The sequence below is a fragment of the Sprattus sprattus genome (genome assembly GCF_963457725.1).
Source record: "Sprattus sprattus genome assembly, chromosome: 8".
Taxonomy (NCBI): Eukaryota; Metazoa; Chordata; class Actinopteri; order Clupeiformes; family Clupeidae; genus Sprattus; species Sprattus sprattus.
Window position 1 is genome coordinate 17,089,156 of NC_137927.1, and position 27,098 is coordinate 17,116,253.

General features: G+C 41.4%; 2 protein-coding genes across 4 annotated transcripts in view; one reads left to right on the forward strand and one right to left on the reverse strand.

Annotated features, from left to right (window-relative positions):
• coro2ba (coronin, actin binding protein, 2Ba) overlaps nt 1-17,967 on the forward strand; it is a 31,627-nt gene extending 13,660 nt beyond the window's left edge. The window contains exons 1-12 of one of the 2 annotated variants that reach the window (XM_080843344.1): nt 5,081-5,185; nt 6,688-6,888; nt 12,527-12,643; nt 13,175-13,324; nt 13,462-13,626; nt 14,378-14,494; nt 14,712-14,816; nt 14,903-14,999; nt 15,234-15,346; nt 16,016-16,106; nt 16,185-16,324; nt 16,452-17,967. In XM_080843344.1, coding sequence (XP_080699470.1) covers nt 6,688-6,888; nt 12,527-12,643; nt 13,175-13,324; nt 13,462-13,626; nt 14,378-14,494; nt 14,712-14,816; nt 14,903-14,999; nt 15,234-15,346; nt 16,016-16,106; nt 16,185-16,324; nt 16,452-16,583 — 1,428 coding nt within the window. In that variant the 5' untranslated portion in view covers nt 5,081-5,185 and the 3' untranslated portion in view covers nt 16,584-17,967. Of the gene's footprint in view, nt 1-5,080; nt 5,186-6,687; nt 6,889-12,526; nt 12,644-13,174; nt 13,325-13,461; nt 13,627-14,377; nt 14,495-14,711; nt 14,817-14,902; nt 15,000-15,233; nt 15,347-16,015; nt 16,107-16,184; nt 16,325-16,451 lie in introns of those variants that run through there. The other variant, XM_080843343.1, reaches the window with a different exon arrangement.
• Nucleotides 17,968-20,472: 2,505 nt separating this feature from the next.
• anp32a (acidic (leucine-rich) nuclear phosphoprotein 32 family, member A) lies at nt 20,473-26,366 on the reverse strand. 2 transcript variants are annotated; one of them, XM_080843796.1, is made up of 7 exons: nt 24,899-26,366; nt 22,653-22,802; nt 22,427-22,549; nt 22,122-22,323; nt 21,787-21,920; nt 21,569-21,623; nt 20,473-21,479 (listed from the first exon to the last, which is right to left on the reverse strand). In XM_080843796.1, exons 1-7 carry the CDS (start codon nt 24,950-24,952, stop codon nt 21,409-21,411), a joined length of 789 nt encoding a protein of 262 aa, XP_080699922.1. In that variant the 5' UTR covers nt 24,953-26,366; the 3' UTR covers nt 20,473-21,408. The 2 variants fall into 2 exon arrangements, with proteins under 2 accessions (XP_080699922.1, XP_080699921.1); XM_080843795.1 differs by having other exon boundaries at nt 20,474-21,479; nt 22,122-22,326.
• Between the last annotated feature and the right edge of the window lie 732 nt (nt 26,367-27,098).

Here is a 27,098-nt window from a genome sequence, read left to right on the forward strand (position 1 = left end):
AAGGAATTCCACATCCAAGATGACAAAGGCAGCAGTAATGTATGTAATGTATTCTCACACGGTTGAGAAACTACTGTGAATAGGTCAGGATGCAGGAGTCGACAAGGAAGTGTCCGGCTATCTTCCACTATCTAAATTCACAAATGGTTGCCATTTGAAAGACATGTTTACCATAGAAAATAAATAAAAAAGAAAAAGTATATCCATCACTGCGAGAGAGAGAGAGAGAGAGAGAGTTAAAAAAGGAAAGACAGCAACACCATTCCAGTCCATTAGTTCAGTTGCTCCTTAGAAAGACCTACCTTACATTCAGCCTGTTTTTCTCAGAACAAAATGTTTAGGACTGATTTTCTTTTCACAGCAATTGGGTTTTCTTTGGTGGATGAATGGTCTGTGCCGCATGCTGTCAGAGAAAAGAGGTCTGGTACACATTTGCAGAGACCATATTGTACCATTTCAACCTCATCCTCTAACTAGATGCCATCTGGGTTGGGCAACATGTGCATAACTACACATTAACGTTGTCTACCAGCCCTGTTCCACTTTGGCGTCCCAGCACATTGGAGCCATGAGGGAGAGTGAGGGGAATGAGATTTGCACGGCTCTCACTGTAGAGATGAAGTCACTCGGCTTGCCTGTGTTGTTGGTGAATTAATCTAATTCGTGCCACTCTCTCCCCCTGTCTCCTCACATTTCTTGGGTGGCCCACATCCAAGCAGACAGTGTATCGTACCGGGTTGGTCGTATTACTGTTCACATTTAATTAGAGTTTGTAACAAGACCAGCCTCATTCAGGATTTGGTAAAAACACAAACTTACAGCTTGTGGCACTTGTGCGTCTTTTCTGTCTTCTCACATCTGTATAAGCAGTACATAATTCAGAGGATTATCAGCTCCCACAAAGAAACTGAAAGTCAGCCCCCCCACCCCCCAAAAGAAATGGGATTCTACTTTCAAAGCAAGAGCTTCGGTCTCTCTGGTATTAAAGAGCAGGCTTGCTTTCTTTGCCGCCATCATCCGGGGGCCATGCAGTTCCTATGAAAGTCACTGTGTGTCCACAGCTGGAGAAACTGCTGCCAAAATAACCAGCGGGGGATTGCGGCTCTGTGTTATTTCACTCCCGCGGCGAGTGAATGTCGTCGGAACTGGCTCCGCACTCATGAGGCCGGGGGGGGACGGGGAGAGGGTAGGCAGAGCGGAGGGGGACCACTGAAGATCCAGCGCAGCATCACAAAGACGCCTCCACGGGAACGGTGACGAGCTAGACAGCTGCCCCGTGGCGCCCATTCAGGCTTTTGTCCACCATCCTCTGTGGGTCTGTGAAAGACCCTCTTCCTCCTTGGATCTCCATCAAGTACGTGCACTGCCGGTCTCAAGTCAAGTGCGTTCATAAAACCGGCTTATGAAAAATTTGTCACATGTGGTTCGGGGCAGCTGGGGTCAGACAGTCCACTTCTTAGTGATGGCCAGCACATGAGTTTGGAATTCAAAACGTTGCCAGTATAAAAGTGACTTTTCGGAGTAGCTGGCAAGCTTAGGCTGTTCAGACAGCCAACAGGATGTACAAGAACTCAACCGCTCTCTGTTTCCAGACCGGGAACTGCCCACACACGATCGGAGATGATTGACTCCAAACATATAGGGCTGTTTTTTCATTGTTTTTGGATCCTATTTTGAAATTCAGATTTTGAACCGCACTCGATACATATTTCTATTGTAAAATCTTCCAAAGACCATTCATCTATTTCACTTGCATGAAAACACATGCAGATATATTCCATGTTGACACAAGGAAGGATCACAAGGAGAGTGTGAACACAGGCATGGAGCAATACTGACTGCAGGGCGAGTGAGAAAAAGTCAATAAACAGAATGTGCTCTCTGGAGTGCCTCTGCCCCTAAGCCATCACACACACACACACATGAACACACACACACACTCTCTCACACACACAGAGATGGGCAAAAATACATCAAAATGTATTTTGATACAAAATACAAAATACCCTTCAAATAAATGTATCAAAATAAAATACAAAATACTGTTGCCAGAAAATGTAACAAAATACAATACATGTATTTTTTAGTTTTCTCTCAATTTGTTATAGCAGAACATTCAGGTTTGGGCTAGTCAGTGGCGTAACATAGTTATCACGGGCCCAGGTGCAGGCTATTATGACGGGCCTTGTCAGTGTTGTAAGACAGTGGTTCCCAAACATTTGAGTCCTGTATCCTTTTTTGCATGTTTGTAACCACCGCCACCACGCCCCTGCCCCGCACACATATTCTGCCTGAATATAGGTATACATCAGTATTTTTGGCAATGTGACTTGGCTATTCAGACTATTTAGATTGACATAAATATGCCTATGGGCCCTGGCTACGGGGCTATATAATGTAATGTACACAAAGCTCTGGTGAACCCAGTAAAAAAGGAAGGACAGTCACAGAATGTCAGTGTAACTAAGCAAATCTATTAAAAGACATCAGCTTGATTGATTTTGTATATATATATTTTTGCAGGCAGCAGCTGTGTGACTTTCATGTTTTCACAAAACAGGGCTCTCATTGCAATCTCTATGGCTTCCGGGAGGGCTATCCCCACTGTGCTTTCGTCATACGTAATTGCGTATAAGGACATCATACGGCTTTGATCAAGTCACATTTTGTCAAGATGGCTAATGTTCAGTGCAACAACTCGATTCGCTCTTTGAAAGAACCTCCTTTTAGTCGGTGTACTAATGAAGATAAATTGACAAGGATCAGCTATCTAAGTTTTCGACCTGAGCCCTTTTTTGTGAAAAAAAAAAAGGATTTAACATGAGAGTCAATGAGAGAGATCTTGGGTGATTTCCTTTTCGCCCCAAAAAGGGGCGGGCCATAAGAAGCACCACTTTTGGCAAATTGAGTGATGCCTGATTCGACAATGACATTCAGAGGCAGATCAGATGGTCAAGTGGTAGAATCCGACAGAAAAAAATCTCCTTCTGCCTAAACACTGGAGAAAGTATTTTGAGTATTTTAAATACAAAATTACTCCACTCTAAAGTATTTTGTTACAAATTACATTCGTTTTTTATCGGCCCTATCAAATACAAATTACAAAATACCCAAAAGTAAATTAACTAGTATTTCAAATACAAGTAATTGAAATACTGCCCATCTCTGCACACACACACACACACACACACACACACACACACTCTCACACACACACACACACACAATAACACACACACACACACACACACAATAACGCGCACACACACACACACACACACACACAATAACACACACACACACACAAACACACACACACAATAATACACGCACACAAACCCACACATGCACACTTGAACACATACTCATCATTACAAAGCCTAAAAAAACAACAATGCATGACCTGCAGGGGTCAATTGCCCTACACTAGCCCCTCAGTTGCAATCTCTCCCTTGGAGCTCTGGGAAGCCTATTCCCATCCTGTGCAAACAAAGAGGAGCGAGGTGAATACATGCCAGACAGAGGGAGATGCTGGAATCCTCAGTGCAGCTTCACCTCTCCTCCTAACATAGTATCATGGCCTGAAGCGTGGGATAACCTCCAAAGCAAACACTGAACAAACACACCGTGTCTTCTTCCAGTTCCTGTCTCTCTTCTCTGTGGGCGAGAGGACTACAGGGATACATCCTACTACATTTCAACGCCATAGCTACTACTATCTCAGCCATTCATGTAAATAAAAGGGCTTTAGAGAAGCGGTCATCATACAGTCATCCATCTGTATGTCATCACAAGCTTGTCTTTCTTGGAACTTAGATTTTCTTTTCTTTCATAGGGCATAGAACATTTTGTCTCTCAGAGATAAAATCTTAACAACCAAGTGTTGAATAACATTCATACATTTGAAATATAAAAGAGCCATTAATTTGGAGAAGACCAAAGACCAGTATCAGTGCCCGTACCTAACAGCACCCTGCCCTGGCACACAGCACTGTTTGGGCCACCATGGCAGAAACAGACTAGAGCAGTTCAATTAACATACAAGTCTTCCTGCTGATCACAGATTAAGCAGTGACCAGCCACCCAGTGTAGACAGATGTAGAAGAGTCTAAAGACTAAAGACTCAGTTGTGAACATGTAGTTGTGAACATGTAGTCTATTTGTGCATCTCAATACAGCTAGGGGTTAAGTTATGGCATTTACTTTTGAAAACAACTGTGCATAGTAATGATATACAGGGCTTCGCTTATTATTCATTTGGATGCTCTTCGCTTCGTTGGTGGCAGGAGAAGGTGGGGTGCATGGGCCTCTGGGCTGGGGAGGGGGTGGGGGTTCTTTCAAGGCTGCTGAGGTGAGAGGCGAAGCAGAAAAAGGGCGCTTGCACCACCCGGGAATAATGAGCATACCCAGAGCTGACCTTTTTTTCTGCACAACAGTCCTCTACCCTCTGGCAAGAGCTCTTTCACCCAAGACAGAGGAAGGTATACCATGAATATGAAAACTGATTGTGGATACGAGGATGGCTGTTAAGCCAAAAGGACTCAAGCTGCTGCTACCTCAGTCTGGTGGTTTGTGCAAAAGCTTTAGTTTAGATATTAAAATATTTAATATTTAATTTGTCCATGGAGTGAGGGCAAGACATTGGAGGTTAAACATCCATTTTAATTTCTTCTCTGATGTCAGAGGACTTACATAACATATTTTGAGTAGCATCTTTGAATGAACATAAAGGTCATTACTGGCAGGAAATAGAAAACTGTGAAGAGCAATGGTGAATGTGGCAACTGAAAGGAGGCTCTATTCAAATCTCAAGTTGTTTGCATCCTTTTTTTGAACTTGCATTAAAAGGCTGTCTCAGAAATCATACAACAACAGGGAGCTGTAGCCTGAGAGGGCGGGAAAGAGAGAGAGAGAGGGAGGGATTGAGCTAGTGGAGTAACCACAGTACTTAAGAGAAAGACCACTACGGCAGCTCCAGGGCTGGGCCTGTGTCGGGCCTGGGAGGGAGGGGGGAGCGGTGGGAGGGGAAGAGTCGAGGGACGACAGAAACAGATGCAAGCTCATAGCCCAAGCCAGCACACTGGATGTACAGGCAGAGGATACTGGCAGCTTTCCTCAGAAGAGACAGGCATCTGTAATCTGAGAGCCGCCAAGCAGACAGTGGAGAGTTCCACCACTCCTGAAGGTAAGACACCAACTGCAGAGAAGGAAAGGACTATCAGCGGCCTGGATGTTGGGGCAATACATTTTTCAGTTTTGATACACAGGCTGTCTCAAGTTGGTCAAGATGAGGATGGTGGTGTGTTGTGGAAATAGGGAGAGAGAAAGGTTTCATACTGCCATTGTGCACTTGGAGTTGCATGTGTTGCCCAGCTCCAAGAAATCTAACTGTGAGCAAAACTCAATACCAGCGCTCTCCATTGCCTTGGGCTAACTCTCTCTCTCTCTTTCTTTCTCTCTATGCTGTTAAGCATTACTTTTTAAACAAGCAGGCATTGTGCTCATTCTCTGCAATGGCTTGACAACAGTCATTCTTCTCAAGCTCTTTTGGGGAAATGATGACTGGTCCTGCACTGTGTACTGAATGAAGATTATATTCCAGCATCTGCCTGAGATCCTGTGTGAGTGTGTGTGTGAGAAACAGTAAAGAATAGACTGGAACCAAGGACTGGGAGAGAGACTAATCATAACTAGAGGGCTGTGACAGCTGTCTCTGGATCTGCAGTAGCTGTCCCTTGACTGATGCTACGCCACTTCGCCTCAGTGAGTGAAACTAACGGATTGCCCACCCACTCCTAGGCATGTAACTCAATTGTCCACCAAGAGACTTCCATGTTAAAACTGCTGTATGCTGACATGCATGCAGACGGATGCTGCTTGGAGTCGCATGTGTGCATCTGACTGCAGAGAGATGGCTGAACAATGCTGAATTGAGCTCCCTGCTGATGTCATCACATGAGTGTGTGACCTGATAGACCTTTGTCATAAATCCTCTCATTTCCTGGGACCTTTCTCTCCACATTCTAATCTTGGAGTTGGGGTTCGTTTCGTCGTGACTGTGACAATGTCTCATTCTTCGGGACCAATTTTCTATTTTTCGCACTGGCCCACATCATTCATGTGGCGGTTTGTGATTCAGTGAGTTTTATGATTCAGTTAACCACTTCCCTTTGCTCTGGAGTTTTTTCTTTTTTCCCCCAAGCCATATGTTTCACAACAGATAGGCTTTGGAGGGCGGCAAATTACATGGAATAATCTACTCTGAATGTATAGTGTGCCATATGCTGTTACTGTATGTGAAGCTGTCATTATGTGGCTGCCATGGCACAAGAACACAGTGCTTCAAATGGACTCACACCTACTGTGTTTGAATGACATAAAATAACCATTTCAACATGTGCTCTATACTCCATCCCTTACCAGGCCTAATAAGGTTGTTACGTTTATGGGTTTATTTTTATGGTACTGTTGTAAGGGCACTCGACTCTTTTGTACATTCTTATGGATTCAGTGCTAGCATTAGTTTGAATGTGTTTTTTCTCTAAATTGGGAAACCCCATTGTTTTGCGAAGATCTTGATGTTCTTCCGGATCAAGTTTGTCCCATGCATCACACAGAGTATGACTGGACAGAGAGCTGAATACCCTCTTTCTAAATTCTCCTCCTCCTCTTTGCACTTGTTTTCAGATGTCATGGCGCCCGACATACCGAAGCTCCAAGTTTCGAAATGTGTACGGCAAAGTGGCCAACCGGGAGCAGTGCTTCGACGGCATTCCCATCACAAAGAACGTCCATGACAACCATTTCTGCGCCGTCAACGCCAAGTTCCTCGCCATTGTCACTGAGAGTGCTGGAGGAGGATCTTTCATTGTCGTCCCTGTCGCCCAGGTAACCACTGTTTCAGCTTCAGAGAGCAAATTCAGATATATTTGCATGTCTATAAGGCAGCATGCTTGTCTTTACCTCTCCTCTTTATCCCTGATTAAGCTCTTTCAAGCAGAATGACTCTTGCATATAGTACTACATATTTCACTTACTACAATACTGAGAAGCACAAAACACTTTTTGGGGGGTAGGGGGTGCTCATCATAATGGTAAATATACAGTAGGTGTGTCACACAATGGCTTTAAGCCTTTAGAACTACAACAGGCAAACAGCTGATAGGATGTTTTACAGCAGTTATATACAACAAAGATACAACAATAACAAGTAATACAATAAAATGCTACTATAATACAAATACCATAAATACAACAAGGGACAAAATCAATTAAGGCAGATCGCTTCTCTTTCCCGACCTCCTCTTTTTCCCTCATAAAATTGTGAAATAAAGAGGTAAAATCCTGAATATTGTTAAGAAAGGAGGAGCAGGATTGTTTTCCCCTGAAAAATTCCATTCCACTGAGCTGTGCCAAAAAATTCACTGTACAACTAGAGTCCAGTTTGCAAGACAGCCAGAGTTAAGATAATACTGAATAGGAATTCTAAAGTGAACCACTCAGTTCAAGATCAACATAACAGCACCGTGGCATCCGCTTTCGTAATGGGAAATCTGTAGCCTTGAGGCCTTCTGTAAACCTGTGGTGGGGGCGGTTAGTAACAGTATTACATATAGCTCACCTTTATCTCAACATTTATTTACCTTTCGCTTTGACTACCTTAAAGGCTTAGTATGTTGTAGGATTACTGTCTGCAGAGGTCACGTCTGACAACAGTCTGGTTTGAGTATTAACAAGGGGTCACAGTTAGGCGGCAAAACAAACACTTTCTCTGTCCTACTGACACAGTTACATTCTCTCACTGAACAAGAGACTGGTTGCACAGATGTGTTACACCTTCAGACAAACATGCTATAACATGCTAACACACATGCTAAACCCCAAATCTAGCGGCAAAAACACAAAAACTGAGCTTCTTTCAGACATATCCGTTCAGAATCAGTCAAGAGGAAAACGTAAGTCAGTGTGGTAGACTGTACATTGTGCCAGGACAACACTGCCCCTTTAAGGCAGACATGGCAGCCAAGCTGAAATTTCTGCTGGCTGCAAAGCCTTTTATCCTGAGCGCATGCCAAGGCAAGCTATTACCAGAGACCAATTTAAATTAATCTGGGACTTTAATTCTCTTAGTTGGGCCTTCAGCTGGTATCAGCTGAAATGTATTGTCCTCGGTCGTTGAAATCAAAGAAATCAGAGCTGTTCTGTGGCCACGTTTTACTGGAGCCAGATCACTATTTGCGATCAGATCATTTTGTTGTGTGTTGGGCTGCCCCAGAGTTGTTTTTCCTGGTAGCTATCACAGGCCAGACTTGATCACGCAATGCCACAGCAGAGCCCTCAAGCCTGCCCTAAGTTAGCGTACCAAATGGGCCAGATGCACATCGCTGCGTTCCCGGCATTCCCCCTGTCCTTTAATCATGTGTCCCTTTTCCTTGCATGTGCTCCGTCACAAGACACTGCCCTGTGCCGTGGAATGCTGAGCATCTTCTCAGCTATGATCAACACATTTTAAATGTCAGATTGGCAATCAATGGCACTTTTGTCAGCATTATTTGAAGCCATTCCATTGGTGTGTTTTTTTTTCTTTTTGGCTTGGGCAGGACTAAATGCCCTTTGCTCTGAACGGGTAGTGCTTTTCCCCTGGCCCTTTGACTGGAAAGTCATTTCTGTTGGCTGTTTTCTTACACACTGTCCTTGCTCTTTGTGTTTGCCAAGTTGGCTTATTGGTGCTGGTGCAGCCTTATTGCTTTGTTGAAATGAACTTCATCAGTAAACAGTTGGTGCACTGTGCATGAGTGGATAGCTTCTCCATGAAGAAATACTAAGTCCTAGTTTTTGTCTTTTACAGTTGTAACAGTTTTTTTTAGTCACATTGTGCATATACTGTTTGTTGCTAAATACCCATTAATACGTTAAAGGGGTTAATTTGAGAAACAAAGGCAGTTGTACAAATATTCCATTGTAACAACCTGCTGTACCCTTTCAATGAATCAGTCAGTAAAATTGAGTGACAGTGAGTGAGATTTGATTTACCATAAATCTGGTATTTATTTAGGGCACTGGTGGCTACATGTGCAGTAGGTAATACAGACACATGGGAACAATATCATCTGAACTCTGAACTGCTATATGCTTGACAACGTGATAGGAGCTCTGGAAAAAGCACATATATTACTAGCAGAGAGAGATATGATACAGGATGGATAGTATTCATGGTGATGTCATCAGATTGAGTTTAACTGCTGGAAAAACTAAGAGCAGCCTTGACCTAATGGCGCAGCTGGACTCGCCTGTGTGAAGGACATTTTCAACAACGCACAGTCTTGAAAATTAAATATAATCCTTTTTTCATAACTATTACAAAATCTTAGTTTAGCCCTAAAATGAATAGATAACATTATGAGCCTCCATCTCTGATAACTAATACACCGTGTTTGAACATGGGTGTGAACGAGAGTTTGTGGCTGCAAAATAGAGTATACTCATAAATGGTATGGCTGTGCTATAGAGGAGCAGATCAAATGCCACATTGGCAAATGCTGATCCTCCAAACTGGAGGAAGGGCCATCTGCTTCGCTGATGAGGAAGAGGACGAGGAGATAGACTGCCTCCTACTGCCAGCTCGTGTTTTCACAGTTCAGGAAAAAACTCTTAATCAGCAAGCAACCCACACGTTTTAGTGGATAAAATAGAAAGGAACAGCAATATCCAGAAAATGCACTTTAAGGTCTCAGAGGCTTCAGGGAGAGTGGCGGTGGTCAGTAGCAACACTTTGGCGGTAACCTTATACTCACACAGACCAGGGAGTCTCACTCCAGATGGGCTGGTTATTAGCTCTGAGCACTAGTGTTAATGAGCAGAGACTGACACAGATTTTCCAGCCTCCTGCCCGAGTGCTGTTCCAACGCAGATTAGGAACTGCTGGCTGCCTCTTTGGGAGCTGCCAAGACAGAATGGCTCACACAGAAGCCGGTCCAGCTGTTACAGCATGGCTGGACGCAAGCAACCGATGACCACCTCCCCAGACAACCCAGCCCAATGATATTCAACCTGCAGGCTTGAACAGTCATTGAAATGTGGGCTTGTGATCTTTATAAAAAAAAAAGAATTTGCTCTATTAAGTGCGCTTCAGCTTCCAGCGTTTCCCATGAGATTACCCCATTCATTTTGCAGTAAATATAAGCAACCAGCTCCAGCAATGTGCTGAGACCAGAATGTATGTGAGACATACAGCTTTTCTGTTCTCAGTCTAGAAACCTGGACCAAAGCACCTTTGACAGATCCTGTTATGTCACGAGCATAGCCATTCAGCTCTCATCAGCTTCCGCAAAGTCAGTGTTTTCTGCCAGTATGTTGCTGCCTGCTGGGCTTCCTTCCAGTGCATTGTGTTTACTGTCTATCCTTCTTTGAGTATAAACCATGAAAATGCTGCTTTATGTGTGATGTCAAGAATAGTTTCACACTAGACTGTCATCGGAATAATTGCACGGTAAGGCCTCTTATTTGGCTTAGGGCCTGGCTGTTAACGTCACAGCTCTTTCTGCATGGCACTCCCAGGCTCCAGACCCATGACTGAGACTGCAGCGCACTGACAGCTGGTATCAGGCCAGCACATCTGAGTCAAGAAACAAGGCACACGGGCCAGAGAATCAGCTACAGCGCAACCTATAAGGGAGAAACGTGGAGAGAGGAGAGGGCATATAGAGTGAGAGGGAGGGAGGAAGCTTTTCATACTTATACGTGTGCCAACCTTTTTCATTCTTATTATGAACCCTTTCGGCAACCTTTGTCCAACCCTTTCAGAGAGGAAATATCCAAATCCCCACTGATTTCCTGCTGAAGCACTTAAATAGTCACATCCTGTGTGTCCACTAGCCTTCTGAATCAGCTGCACTTGCTTATTAAATGCAGCTGCAGAATCCACTAATATACCAGCAGGTTTTCTGCCTTGCTAGGTTTGCCGGTGTGTGTTTCTCATATACTTGTCGAGTCTGTTTTATGACATGATAGATGCTGCAGAGACAGAGTACTGGTCAGTGAGTGGTGTTAATGATTCCACCATATTCCTCTATTTTTATTTTTTTTGCTGGTTGCAAAATAATTTTTCCTTACTTTAGTGAAATATAATTTTTCATATATAGAAGCATATGCACGGATTGGAGACAATACCACAAACCATTTTGCATGGTGTCTGTTTGGTGCTTGTGTTACGTTGTGTTTATGTTCATGTTTTGTTAAGGGTGCATCAAGGGCTTTGCCATTGAAAGCATCTCTATGGGACTGTGTCTTTGGCTCAAGGGTCTCTAATTAGGGTACTTTTGACATGCAGCCCTGGCAAGTAAGGGGGATCTGCACTACAAAAACTAGTAGTCTTACCAAGACGTATAATCTCTTTGTGGGCAGTCACAGCCACATAAATCATGATTTTTTAGTAATTTAATTTGATAAAAGTTTAAATGTCCTTTCTTTTTAAAATCTTAGACGATGTAGACTACTGTCATAAAATAGTAATGTATTCTGTTTTATTTTACACCCGAGGACAACTAGTAATCAAACAGTGATGACTCATGGGTGTGCTCAGTGTTTTTTACCTTTGTCTCTACAACTGAATCGATGATTAGCTATCTTCCATCACAGAGAATCATTGTGAAACATTGTCAAGTTGGCCTTGGTCATACTATTCCTCTTTTGAGCATGTCATCTGAGAGGCCTATCTCATTATTGTATTCTGTATCCCACAGAGCGTTGAGCTCTTCCGGGAAATCAGAGTGGATGAAACCATTTTAATACTGCCAATGGAAATAGCCTGAAATTAGAACACCCTCAAGCAACCACTGTGCTAATTAAGAACAATCCTACAAATTATCATGAAATTAGTTTCGCCTTTGTCTAGCTGTAACGTTGGACCAGAGGGTAGATGGATCTATTTTATTTTAAGAAAAATACCCCCTGCAGAGTGATAATACACACAAATACTTTCAAGATCATTAAACCCTGCAATACTGTATTACATGTTCTGAATTGTAACTTATGGCACATTAAAGAGTATGTCATAAGATTACAAATTCTGTGGAGACAGTTGCACACGCCATCTTGCAAGCAAGCAAGTACACGACCTTACAGGCAAGTCCCACAGGAAATAAGAAAGAGGTCACTGGGCTGAAATGACATCAAACATTCATGACATCATGACCGATATTCTGCAGCCTTAACCCTGGAGCTGTAGGCATTATGCTGCAGCACCACACAGTGGCCACTTAAGTTAAGCTTCATAGTTTAAACTGCAAAAGAGACCATACAAAACATCCAAGGATTTTTAAATTGTAATTAACTTCAGAAAATAAGTTAAGCAAATGGAAGTGAAGAATAATGTTCAACAATCCTACTATTTTACAGATTGCTTATTTCGTACTATTTGAAAATAGAACAATACAAAAGAATATATCCTCAATACATGACTGAAAAGCAAATACATGCTGTGTTTCTATTGCAGTTATTCACCTGCATATGTCTTCCTCCTATATAGTCAGGACGCATTGAACCACACAATCCAAAGGTTTGCGGTCACCAAGGCAACGTGTTGGATATCAAGTGGAATCCCTTCATCGACAACATAATAGCTTCCTGCTCAGAGGACTCTTCTGTGAGTGGAACGCTGCACATTGATGCACTTACAATATATCATAACCAGCTGCACTGTGGACACAGGAATACACAAACATACACATTATAAATGTATCCATTATTCATGAGTTTTTGAAAAAAATGTGGCAGGATCTCTGTCAACTGTTTTTTTTTATGTCATCGATATTAGGCGTGTGTGTGTATATTTAGCCCTGCAGGTTTTCATTCGATGAGAGATAAGCTCTATGGTACAACACTGGTCTACTTCTGTAATCCTCTGAAATCCTGCTGTATCAATCCAGAATATTTTTGCATTTGTGTTCATGCTTGCATACATCTTTCTGCCATATCCGCTGACCCAGCTTCACATATTCAAACTTTGCATGACAATCCAGAACAGATTTCATATTTTAGTTTTTAGAATTCCACAAATAAAGCCAGCCTTCTTAAGGCAAGTTATAAATATATCTTACAAACAGGGAGCTGACATTCATTGAGTATTCATTTACTGGAGTACAACAGTGCACCTGATACTGTATTGGCTCCTCAGGTGCGAATATGGGAGATTCCAGAAGGAGGACTAAGGAGGAACATGACGGAGGCCGTCCTGGAGTTGTACGGACACAGCCGGCGTGTAGGCCTCATAGAGTGGCACCCCACCACCAGCGGGATCCTTTTCAGCGCTGGTTACGACTACAAGGTGATAACACTAAAGCAAATGAATAACATTATTGATGCAGGCCAGGGCAGAACGTCAGTGTTTGATGAATATGTGATTCTAGTTCCTGGGTCAGTTTCTTAACATGCCTGTCTCCTCTCTTAAACACCTCGCCTCAGATCTTGATCTGGAACCTTGAGATCGGGGAGCCAGTGAAAATGATTGACTGCCACTCGGACGTTATCCTCTGCATGTCCTTCAACACGGACGGCAGCCTGCTGGCCACCAGCTGCAAGGACAAAAAGCTGCGCGTGATTGAGCCTCGGTCTGGCAGAGTCTTACAAGTGAGGAAAGATGACCTTCACGTAAACTTAATGACCATAACACAACTGTATTGCATCAAGTTGTTGTTCAATCATCAAAGTGGAAAAATGACTGGCCATGTTCATGTGTCCAGGTTCAAAGCCACACTTCACACCTACTGAAACCTACAAAAAAATAGCACAGCACACATCATATCACAACCATTACTCATAGCATACGTATATGTTTCCATGACCCTCACAAATCTCCTCAAAGCCTCTCCTTGAAATAAAGTTAACCCTCCAACAGGGATGTGAAGGGCTGCATTGAACTTTGATGACACAAATAATGTTTTTTTTTGTCCAGAGAAAGTTCTCTTCTATAGGTCAGGCCTTTTTAAAGTTGACTTTTCGAGTCTGTGAGAGGGGCCCAGGCACTAGGGAATGCTGTGCATTATTAATACTGTATCGTATGTTTTACTCGAATAGTCCTCTTAATCCTTTAGCCTCATAGCAGCAAATCAACCCCAGGCAGCAGAGCTGTGAACTGTATATAGTTTCAATCCTTTCCATGTTTCTACAAACATCCCTGAAATTCAATTACATTATGCTGAGCTTTTTTGATAAGAGCCTAGTGGATTTTGCCCCTGCATAATGGGTATAGTAGGTTTGCCTGGAGGCTAATCCTTGTCATGGATATTAGCCTCAGTCTTCAGGAGGCATTTTCTATAAAGACAGTGATGGCTATTGTTTTAAATGACATTAACTTAATTTGTTTTTGCTCTTTGGATAGGAGGCTAACTGTAAGAATCACAGAGTAAACCGGGTGGTGTTCTTGGGCAACATGAAGCGACTGCTGACGACAGGTGTGTCTCGTTGGAACACCAGACAGATTGCATTGTGGGATCAGGTGAGCAGAACCCCTCACAACCAACGCCTGCACCAAACCCCCCTGCCCCCCTCTTAGGATGTCTTTACTACCGCCGTTTTCTTTTGGTTAACCGTCAATTTGCACCACAGAGAGCATTGAAGCTCACAATCCATCACAAGAGGTTGACAGTGTAGGAATGACCTCTGTCAACACTCCCTGTAACATGACCCTGAACATGGCCATATGTTTTCCTCAGGAGGACCTGTCCATGCCCATGGTAGAGGAGGAGATAGATGGCCTGTCAGGGCTCTTGTTCCCATTTTATGACCCAGACACACACATGTTATACCTGGCTGGCAAGGTAAGCAAGCTCTCAAATTCAACATAGATTTGTGAGTTTATTTACTTTTGCCTTTTAAAAGCATAATATTTTGCATGTATTTACAGGGAGATGGAAACATTCGTTATTATGAAATCAGCACAGAGAAGCCATACTTGCTGTATCTAATGGAATTTAGATCCCCAGCACCTCAGAAAGGACTGGGTGAGTGTAACACTGATGTAAATGTGGTCTTGATAGTAGTATGCATTATTCTTGATCACTTTTGTTTGTTTTAAGATTTAGAGACAATTCAGGAACCATTTCCTTTCTGTAATAAAACGTAATGCATTCTCTTAACCTTGTGAATTACTCAGTGCGTCTAGCGAAGACAATTTCCTAATGACCTTATGAACGAAGTCCATGTCCGAAAACGTGTTCTCATGGTATGATTTGCAGGTGTCATGCCGAAGCATGGACTTGATGTAGCAGCCTGTGAAGTCTTCAGGTTCTATAAGCTGGTGACCCTGAAGGGACTGGTGGAACCCATCTCCATGATTGTACCAAGGAGGGTCAGTAAAAGTTCCCCAATCATTCCCAAAAGTATGAGTTAATACATCTTTCAATCCACACATAGATACAACACAAGGACTGCCCAGGTTTGCTTGTCACCATCTCATTAATTACACTGACAAGGCTGTAGAATCCCTCACCTTTGGCAAAAGTATGTAATTGCTTGTCACCTCATTGAACCACTGAGTCACTCTTGAGTTCGCCTTACATCAGATGCAGGTCCTGTTGTTTCATGCTTCTTAAAGTGGAGGAGATGTGTGACAGAATTGAGACTTCACAGAGCAGACAAGGTTCCCTCTCTTTGATCATAAGATATTCAGGGATGATATACATCTTTTAGAAGTAATTCCTCTAGGGAATAACATCCAACTTCATTACCAAGATACCTCAATACAGAAAGATTTTCTTCAGCTCTTTTTCAGTTTTTGATGCTCAAAAGAAAAAAGTTGTGTGTGGAAACACATTTAAGTTGATTGTATGTAGATCTCATTTTCATTACCTTCCAAATGAACTAATCCATCATAAGATGCCTTACGATAATTTCATTAAAACAAACATTTCATTTTCATTTCAACACCCAACTCTAAAATGTTTACTATACAGCACTGAAAAGCCCCTGTGAGGTGCTGTTTACAGCATTAATTCTGTATGTGTCTTTGATGTCACAGTCAGAGACATACCAGGAGGACATCTATCCCATGACTGCTGGCATTGAACCTGCCACCACAGCTGAAGAGTGGTTAAGTGGGATCAACCGAGGTACGGACCCGTGTCCTGTCTGTCTACTTCTGATTTGTCTGTGTGAAAAGCTCATTCCTCTGATGTTTTTGCACACAGATCCTGTGCTCATGTCTCTGAAAGAGGGCTACAGTAGACCAAACCAGCTTGTCTTCAAAGCTCCTGTAAAAGAAAAGAAGAGTGTGGTGGTTAATGGGATTGACCTGCTGGAAAACGTGCCACCCAGGACAGAAAACGAGGTTTGTTAACCTCTATGATTTATGCATGCTGTATTTCACTACTTAATGGGGCAGAGGTGTTGATTTTGAGAGGTTTACTTAAGGTCTGCAAACTGAAACCTCAAGACCCTTGTCTTGTCTTTGGCAGCTTCTGCGGATGTTCTTCAGACAGCAGGAAGAGCTGCGGCGGCTGAAGGAGGAACTTACCCAGAAGGACGTTAAAATAAGACAGCTGGAGCTGGAGCTTAACAACCTGAGGAACAGCCCCAATAACATATGACCAGAGGACCGAGCCTCGGGGCAGAGCCTGGCCACCTATGAGATATTACTCTGAACCCCTGGCACTGCTGAACCCGACGGCGCATGGCCTCCTTCCCCACCATTTAGCATGCCCAACAGGGGCATTTGTTCTTACTAGGCAATGCCACTTCCCTGGCGTATGCTCCAGCAACTTTTTCAGGGGTAGAGAGATTCCCTCCCTGTGAACCAATGCTAACCTCTTTCTCTCCCTCACCTATGGCCTGAGTTTCCCCACTGCCAGTTGAGCTGCAGTGAGCTCCTTCTCCAGTTGTGGAGCTGTGTGATATTTGCACCCATGGGTGTGCATGTGAACTGTATAAAGATGGAACACAAGTCAGTTTTACTACAGGGCTTTGCTTTTCCTTTTCCCCATGAATGTCTCAACTGCATAAGTTGACATCTGGATTTGAATGGCTTTCATCAGCTATATTAGCCTGTTTCTGAAGGTAGATGATTTTCGGTCTCTGTCTGTATCTTCCACTTGGCTCTGAATTTTTAGTATTTTAGCTTTACTATGGTAATTATTTATTTTGATATGTTCTTTTGTTTAAGGCTCTGTTCTTTGTAGTCAAGTTCATCTCAGTAAATACTTACGGACAACAAAGAATAGGACCATAATTTACAGGTATATCTCAGTAACTCCTCAAGAGCAAAGACTCTGAAATGAACTGTGCCAGTGATGTCTCTTATTGGTAAGGACCTTCATTGGAAGCCAGTGCCATGTGCCAAGACCAAGGTAATGTTGTCAACATGTTGGTGGGCAAACCTTGTCTGGGAATTCCCTGCCCCTTCACTGCATTCCATTTGCTCAGTTAGTCTGGCCAACTCCTCATCAGCGATCCACTTCACTCACGTAATTGGACACGCCTTTAACCAATCAGACCAACGATACTATACAACGATACAACGATCGGTAATAAAGCAAACACATATTTTTTCTGTATGAATTGTTCCAGGGCAAGTTTCTGTTCTGTTTTCAAAGAAAACTTGCCTTATCGAAGTTTTGCGGTGCTTCCGCGGCCACCATGTCCAATGTTTAAAAACTCTCCGTGCAGTAGATTTTGTAACGTAGCCGTGGTAAGTTTAAATCCGCCAATGGCGCGCCAGGTAGCCAAAAGCCAGTTTGTGATTGGCTCCAAGGATTCTGGAAATCTTGAAATGAACGGCTATCCGAAGTTGGCCAGACACTGCAGAGGCAAAATCAATTTGGCCGGAAGAAGTGGGGCGGGACTTCCCAGACTAGGGCAAACCATACCTCTTAAGGAAATCACAATTTTGGCTTCCATACAGTGAACTCACTGAAGTCATATGAGGTGTTCTTGATGCTTAATGTTCTTCTCTAACCATATTTACTTACCAAGTGGGAAAGTGAGAGCGTTTTGTCCGTTCCCAAATGCTGACAAAACAAGAACAACAGTAGAAGGTAATTTAAAGGTATTTACAAAGTAGAAGTAGTCATAAAGAAAGGTTGTGGATCACACTCTTATAAAGACATAGAATACAGTAGTTTGAAGCACTGAAACAAATAGACACTGATGAATAGATGATAGTGACACAGAACATGATCGATTGAGCAAAGTAAAACATTGAAAGTTTTGATCACCCTACATAGCTGTATGCTAAGTTTTAGCTTGTTCTTTTTTGCAGTTGCATTCTACCTTAGATTTAAATTAAATGTAGGCTTCTCTCCCATAGTCACAATCTGGAAATCTATTCATCACTTTACAGTGCATCCACAACATTTAATTTGAACTAGACTGTCAGAATCTCTCATTTGATAATAATTTGACCTGAATATATCACCAAATGTGTACATGAGTGTGTTTAAATTCTACATATGATGTGTATCCACACAATATTGTGTAATGTTATTGCCAGTCAATTTTTAAACCCTGAAACGCTAACCTTTGATTAGTGCATTACAAGTTTGTCTTGGGATTTTACACATAAAACAGATTCACTACACATGATGGATCATATAAAGTGTGGGAGAAAGAACAAGAGAGTAAAAGTTTTTCCTCAGTTCTTTGAAACAACCATCCCCATTTGCTGAGGAGCACAACTTGGTTAGTGGAGGTAGGGGTAATTAGTGGAATCAGCAGGTTGTATGGATGGGGAAAAAAACATGGCAGGTCTTTTAATCCGAACCTCTGCATGAAATAAACTTTGAGGACATGCGTAACAATACCATAGCCTGGCCCGGCCACCCAAGCATCTTCACCAACTTCAAGACTATGGCAGTATCTGGCAGTGATTTTGCTGCCAGTTATCACTGAATCCCGCAAGTTGGTTGACATAGTTGCTTCATTTAAACACAAGACTGAGCTTTTAAAGGTTTCTGTTAAAACAAATCACCGGTCAAAAACTAAGAACACTGCAAATTTCAACACAAAATGTGCTATTAATGGTACATCCTGTAAGCCCATGATGCTAAAAGGCCTACACTGTTTTGTGTAAATAAATGTGTTGTATGTCCTGGTTTGTCTCAGAAGTTGTAAGATTTCATAGTTTTCAAGCTTCTGGCAGGTTTATACCACTGTGCTAATTTCTTTCTCTAATGTTCTTCAAGCCACATGTACAGTTAGAACACAATGTGGCAGTTGGGTATTAAACTAATACTACCAATCATTTCCTTGGAATGTATGGCCTGTGCTAGCTGTGTGGACACTAGAATCATTATTCTATTTTCACCCAATGAAACCCTGAAGACTTTGTGAGAGTACTTTTTGTTCTAGTGAATATACATGTATGGTGTTGATATTTTAATTGTTAATTTCCTGCAGTCAAATTTCAAACACTAGTCCTCTACTAAGTTTGAAAACCTGTAGATGCATTTTGCTTCTAGGGTCTAACTATCCTGTGAAAGAAAATGTTCCGACCATGAAGAAACAAAAGACTGGACATCAGAATGGACAAGGAACTGACATTCAAGGAAACATTCCTTACATTTCTAAAGAAGTTTCATCTGTACACTTCCAAAACACAGCTGTGAAACTGTTTTACCTTTTATGTACGTTGTTGTTGCTAACAAAAAATCTACAGTTAAGATTTCTGTTAACTGATGTAGTTTATATAATATAAATATTCAAAATAATTGTCAGTGCTTAGTACAGTATTCAAGTTGTCAAAATGTCAACTTTGGTCCAAACGGAAAAAAAACCTAAAACAATTCAGAAATTATTTAAGACTATCATGACAAATGTGTGTCAGATAGTGTCTACATCTAAGATCAAACAAGGACTTGCCGGCTGACATAACAGGGCAATTATTCATCTGTTGCAATAACATTACTGGGTTATTTTAGGATGAACTCAGATAAGATGAACAAATGTAATGTCAGGATATTATGTCTCGACATTACATGAGTGTCCCAGCAAGAAATTGAAAGCCTAAAAATGCAGTTCAGCAAAGCTTCTAACTTTTAAAGTGCTTTTTCAGTTTTTAGCAGTCATGTCAGCAATATGTTCTGCATCGAGTCTGGATTCAAACACTTTGACATGCGTTGCTTCACAGAGTTCTTTCATTCTGCTAAGGGAAACCTCCTTGCTGATTAAGCACGGAACAGTATCAGGTGAGTCTATACAAAGCCGTATTACATTTCTTAAGCCTGAAACCTATATAATTTGTGCTGCACATAACATAAGGGAGTTCAAGTATGGTCCATTAACTGGAAATCTCAATCAGCACTAGTCTGTGTAATGAGTAGCTCATGGTAATTGTGGCAAACACAGGTGAAAACAAGAATTAAGCATTAAACCATTAACATGGTGAAAGTATGCAGACTTCAGTTTTTTTTTTTTATAAATGCATATTGTATTTATCAAATTACATCTTACATCCAGTGGTATTATTATTTTAAATGGGCAATCAATCTTTGAAGACCTTCATCAAATTATTAAAACATGCCGTAGCGTACACAAAGGTGTGAGAGATGATGCTCTACACATCAGTTAAATTAAGAAAAGTTTTATAGAATAAAGCAGGGGATGTATATTCTACACGTTATATATATATATATATATATATATTATTACACAATGTATTATTTGCATCCTATATACATGAATACATGAAATTAAGATATCACCGCAAAAAAAGTGCTTTTCCCATTTTATTACAGTTAATGGATACACAGAAAATTACTTATTTAAATGTCTGCCATTATCAAAGGTAATAGAAAAAAATATATTTGGTCATTATTTACAAAGAACATGAAACCTATTCACTATCCATGCTTAGGACTTCATCTGACAAGGGCAGACATTCAGCTCAAAATCCAATAAAACAGAAATCACATTTGGAGGTGGTAACATGTATGTGGTTGTGTATCTCTTTGCTACACATACATGATGACATCATAGAAACTCAAACCACACAAATAAAAGACAACAATGAGAAGAGTGGGTAAGAAAGGTCCTCATTAAAATCCAGTAGTCAGCTTTAAATAGTCAGACATGCACGGTTTAAAAAAATGTGTTTTTTAATCTTAAATATCATCACCAGAAAACAGTATACACATTTTAGGCATTGATAATGAAAACTTAACATAGCGGGTAAGGTTTTTAAACAAGGTTCTTTTTGACAAAAACAAAATCCCACCACCATCTTTGAGAAGGTTTGGATTGAACAAAAAGCAACTGATTCAATGTATAAAAGAGGAGGAAAGAAATGTCCCTGTTTTCATAACCAATCCCATACCATTATATTCCTCCCACTGCCATGGCAACAAAACAGTGTGACTTAGCGACAGACACATATGGGGTTAAAATAGTTGGATCACAAATGAGGGTACCAAGATAATAGCTTCAGTCATCCTCTTCGCCCTCTTCGCCCTCCTCATCAAGTTCCCTTTTCCTTTTCTGACCCCGTTCCTCTTCTAACAAAAGACAGTGACGTTATGAACTAACATGTTACAAAGAAGAAATACAAGCATGTCTTACCATTTAAAAGCATATTTTTACTTACCCTCTTCATCCTCGTCATCCACTTCCCCATCATTCAACTCTTCCTCCTCTTCCTCCTGCACATGACACCAACCAGTTGTTTTTGAGACATATGCATATGTACTAAGGTTGGAGTAAATATGACTTTTCTCTGATTATATTTTCAAAATCACCTCAGACAATTCAAATGTGACTAGCAAACATTGAAATACACCATTTTCATCAACTTTTGATACTTGCCTCTCCACTGACGTCATCTTCTTCCTCTCCCTCTTCTCCTTCCTCTCCATCTTCATCCTCATCATCATCTTCCCCATCCTCTTCATCATCTTCGCCTGGAGCTGCATCCTCGTCGTCCTCTTCCTCATCTACCTCTGTAGCGAAATTAAAACATGGAAATATGGAAATACTTTATGCTTGTTTCTATGCTGTTCTCAAGACAGTGTTTCTACAAAGATGTTAAATAAGACACTGTAAAGGAGAAGATGATAGACAACAGTAACAATGTTTTATGTCAAGAAAAGTGGACTATACCCAAATAGAGTAATAGGGAATGAGCATAATCCAAAACATACCATCATCATCTTCATCATCGTCGTCATCATCAAGTCCCTCCACATACGCTTCTGCATCAGAGTCTGGTGCCTCCTTGTCGTCTTTATCATATCCATCTAGATACGTTAACTGAGGGAGTAGTTTGAATACATTGTCCCTGTAATCATTCAGGTTTGTCACCTCACAATTGAACAGATCTAAGCTTTTAAGGCTTTCCAATTTCTTCTGTGGAGGGAGAAATACAACAGGAAATTAGCTCAAGGAGGATGGCACAACAATACCTTATATATTTTTTGGCAACCACACTTACACATGGATTACTCACCAGGGGTTCAATAGTACTGAGGTCTTTGATTTTGTTGCCGCTGAGGTTGAGATGTGTTAAGTTTGGGCATTTCTCAGATAGTACTTCCAACCCTCCTGAGATTCTGTTATCACTGAGCTCGAGCTGTAAAATAAATGGACAGAATTGAGTTAAATTGCGAGCATAACAATAGGCCTATAACTATAAAAGTATTTAATGTATGTGTTATATTCTTGCATAAACCAACCTTTTTGAGTTTGTTTAATTTTGGTAAATTGGCAACAGATGTCAAGCCAACATTGATCGTGCTTAAGAATTCAAGCTCTTCAAATTCATCTGTTAAGCCCTCGATTTTACCTTCATTTGACCGGCAGTTATCGAGTACAAGTTCTTTAACCTGAAAGACAGATGTTACCGAGAGTAGTTACAATCATACCATTACCACTCTAATTCGAGTCTTTACATACAACAATGTAAGCGTCTTTCTCCATACCAACTCCAGTCAAAAGAGCCAGCATGCGGAAAGAAGTCTGAAGTTTCATGTTGCAAGCTTAAAATTGAATCAAATGACGGGATCAAACTTTTGATTCAGAGTGTAGCTTGACCTGTCGGATCAAGGTTGCAGAACGACCATCATAAACATTTACTGTTTTAAAATAACCAACAGACGGGAAAACTATGTGCTAATTTAACTCAAGTGATCATAAAACCGCAAAAAAGTATCCGACGACTAGCCTAGCCTCTATTAAATCTGAAAAGCCACTGCCACAGGCTACACAAGAAGGGTCACATTTCGTCAGGCATCAACAAGATGTGTAGACAATATAGCCTATGTAGCCTTTGTATATTTCCCCCATTGGGACAGCATCATGTGTAATATATATAGGCTATATAACAAGACACGTTTGTAAATAGTCCGTGTAAAATTCCATCGGTTATAACACTATTCAATTTAGACCTTCATTCTTTGGCTATTTTTACCAATTTTCTCAGAAAAACAAAATGGCTGACCGCATAAAGGTAGGTTGATGTGTAGTCGAATAGTGCGCATCAGTATTAAAAAATAACGCAGACTAAACCACTTAATCGTACTGAAATTACACTCAACACACATCATTTGCAAACATAGGTAATATGAGTGGGAGTATAGCAAGTAATTTTTAAACTAATGTCAGTTGCCCACGAGTAGGAGGGGCGGCATTAGCTGTAGCCTAACGCAAAGTTTGACCGTCCAAGTGGCAAGCAGACAGGGTTGTTGGTTAGAATTCGACATGTATTGCTTATTTGATAAAGATCATTCGGTAAAATATGATCAAGAGACCCACCTGTTAAGTTCTGGCGGTAAAAAAAACTATATTTTGCCTTTTGTTACTTGGTAAAATGGCGGCTTGTCCTAGATCTTAGAACTAGAGCGGCGCAGTTCGAAGTTGCGTATCGCTCACATAAACACAGCGGTACATCATAGCGAGACTTGTCCTATCTGCCCGGTTGTGTAAGGCAAAGGGATCCGGACTTTTTGTAGCCGAACACAAATGGACTGATGTAGCCTATACAATTAGTAACCGACGAAGACATCTCGTTTAGCCTATTCAATCACTGCGGTATCAAGAACAAGAACAATAAAAACAGAGTCGGAGTCTCCGAGGAGACCTTGGTCATATTCCCTGTACATCTGCTGTTTGGCATACTCAAGCGACTGCATAGATCTTTAAGAGGGATTGTGATCATGAAAACAAAAATGCTCGGGGCGAGAACTGGTGCTCACTGACATCGAATTGAACGGGGTCTTTACTCTTTGGGAATATGAAACTCTTAGGGTTTACGTTGAAGTGCAGGTTACATATGACGCTGCACATCCATCCAACTTACAAACAAAAGACGAATATTGGATGCAACACGTTCGAATAACAGAACAAACTTTCAATTATCTGTGTGCACTTTCCCCATCATGTATCGGACAGCATGTGATCATTCACCAAATACAAAAAAAACTTTGTCCCCCTCTATCCATCAAGTGATCACTACAACAATTAGGACATTAGCATCTATTGTTTAAAAGGTCGAAAAATCGAGAGGGAAATACATGTCCAACAGCCCCGTACCACATCGAATAGCATAATTCATAAAAAACCGGCAACATATAGACGTAAAGAAAAAGGGCGCGTGCAAGACTACAAAGTTGCAAATATGGCTTCTCACATAGCTTGCCTTGTTTATACAGTATGGAGTGCTGTAGCCTCTTACAGTTTCAAGTGAGTGACAACAGATCCATTGTGACTTCTGAAATCCTATTTAATTAAGCAAGCCCGAAACCGCAAGCATTCCTCATAACACAAGCTATCTAACCAAATAAGTAGTAGAAAACTTTTTTTCATTCAAGGCATCAACTTAACGCGTGTACCTCTTGTTGACTAAAAAGAGTGCTTTATCTTCCAGTGCACCATTAAAAGGAATAATTCAGATAGGCTAGTCTACTAAACGGAAGTATCTTACGTCTGATGGCGTTCGATTCCGCAACTCCAGGTGAATTCTTTTCTTCATATCCATCTTGAGACCTAGATTACTGATTTAGTAACCCAATGGGCGCAGTTGGACTTGAGTCTTGGCTGCATGCAGCTATAGCCCCCCTTCACAACTAGCTCCTGCAAGTCTCCCAAACTTGATCTCTCGGTAGGTGGGAGTTGGGTGTGGGATTGTCGTCACCACTAACCAATTACATGCGCCCTACAGAAAGCGAACATACTATCAACGACTTGGTCTACCAATGAGCGAAACATTTGGGATTGGGTGGGGTTTGGTTGGTTCGTTGTTCGCTGGTTTTAGGCCCACAGTAGCCTAGTCGATCGTGGTGATCAGGGTGTCTGAATTGATCTACAACTAACCGTAAACACCTGACGATTAAAAGGTGATACCAAAAGCACTGCCGTCGTGGCTTGTGCTACTTTACTTGGGGGGGTTCACATTTCGGTTGCCAAAATTACTGAATTACCTTTACAAGTCTGTCTGGATTCACACTATAATAGAGCAGCCTGTGCTAGAAGTGAACTGACAAAAAATAAATACAACAAAGCCCCTGATATGGGCACTTCAAAACATTGACCAATGTTGAACTTGCACGAATATTTACAAAAAGTAACAATACACGAAGCCCATCGTTTAGAAACTGGAAACAACATTTTAATGAGTAGCCTACTTGTGCAGCGTCACATGAAACACTGTAGCTACAGCCTTAACAACCGAACGCAATTAATAGCCAGTATGCTTTTGTTAGATTGTTGTAACATATTAACAAGGTTTACTTTCACAAACAGAAAAGCCTGATAGTCACGTCGTCACATCAGTTGATCTCAGCAACCAGTACAAATCAGACATGAATTTGACTGCCACATCATCCACGCCAATTGCGGGCAACGTTTTCTCAACCGAAGTTCAAATAAACCAATGCACTTTCGAGAGGACATTCACTTCCGCATTTCTGTATCAACGTTGGTCAAGAAGAAAAAAACTGAAAAACAAGGTCACCTGATGTAGCGCGGCGCCATCTTGATAGCAAATACAACGCATTCACAACGAAAATTATCGAATTTATTGAAGATAAAATGAACAAAAACAGTACACTTTACCTATGTCTGAGGTCATTTCTTTGTGGCGCTCCACAACCGCTTTTACAGGCAAAGAAAATTGCAGAAGGACTGCGTGGCATTTTATTGTTTCACAAATGCACCGGCTTGGATTGCTGCTTGAGAACGCGTTTCACTGACGCCCCTGTTATAATGCTTTGAATTTCGGTGACATTGTGCCAGAAAAGTCTTCGTCTTTTTCTTAGGTCAGAGTTTTCGACCCGCGCCCCCAGGTGATTTTCATGCTCTTTAGCTGAGAGAACTAGCGTACTGGTTGAGACCATTTTTCCTCTGGGTGTGTCCTACTCTGTCTGGACGCCCTTGCTTGCTCTGCTGCATCAGCTGTGTACTGCGAGATCGGAATTGCGCAGAGTAAAGCAGATCAGTTGAACGGACGAGTCGTGGCACGCAGTAGCCTAGCAGCCTTAATTCCACGACGCCTACAAATTCCTCGCACACCATTACCCTTCATAGCGGTAGACTGTGCTGATTTAGGCTAGGTAGGTTAGAACTCTAGAAGTCGAATTAGACCGAGCCGAGGAAATAGCAGCAAAAAGGTTACAAGTGTTACCACTGATTTAAAACGTTGGCAAATTTTTATTTTTATTTGCATGATTATATTATTTAGTTGACGCTGAGTACGATTTTGGAATTGTATTGGCTCCATCCATTCACATGTAGGCCTATAAAATACCCTTGTCCATAGGCAGTTATGAAATCGGAACTCATTAACGTATTTTCATTTGTAACGTAAATTCAACTTTGAGTTCACAACAATGTTTTTGTTTTAATGTGGCGCAGTGATAAAGCCAACTGCAAACAAAACGAATGCTCAAAGGTCGAAGTTGTGTTTAACACCTCATACTTGAAAAAGGCTGAGTAGAGTTGTATTTTTTCACCATAGATATTTAGTTTGTTTTTTTAGTGTTAATGAACTAAATGTATCACAATATCTCCCATAAAGTATTTCTGTTATAGCTGTGCTTTTGTCATATATTCAATTATGCCCCAAATTCTGAAATTCTATCGTTTAATGGAAGGCAACTTGGCAAAAATTAAATTACAAATAACTA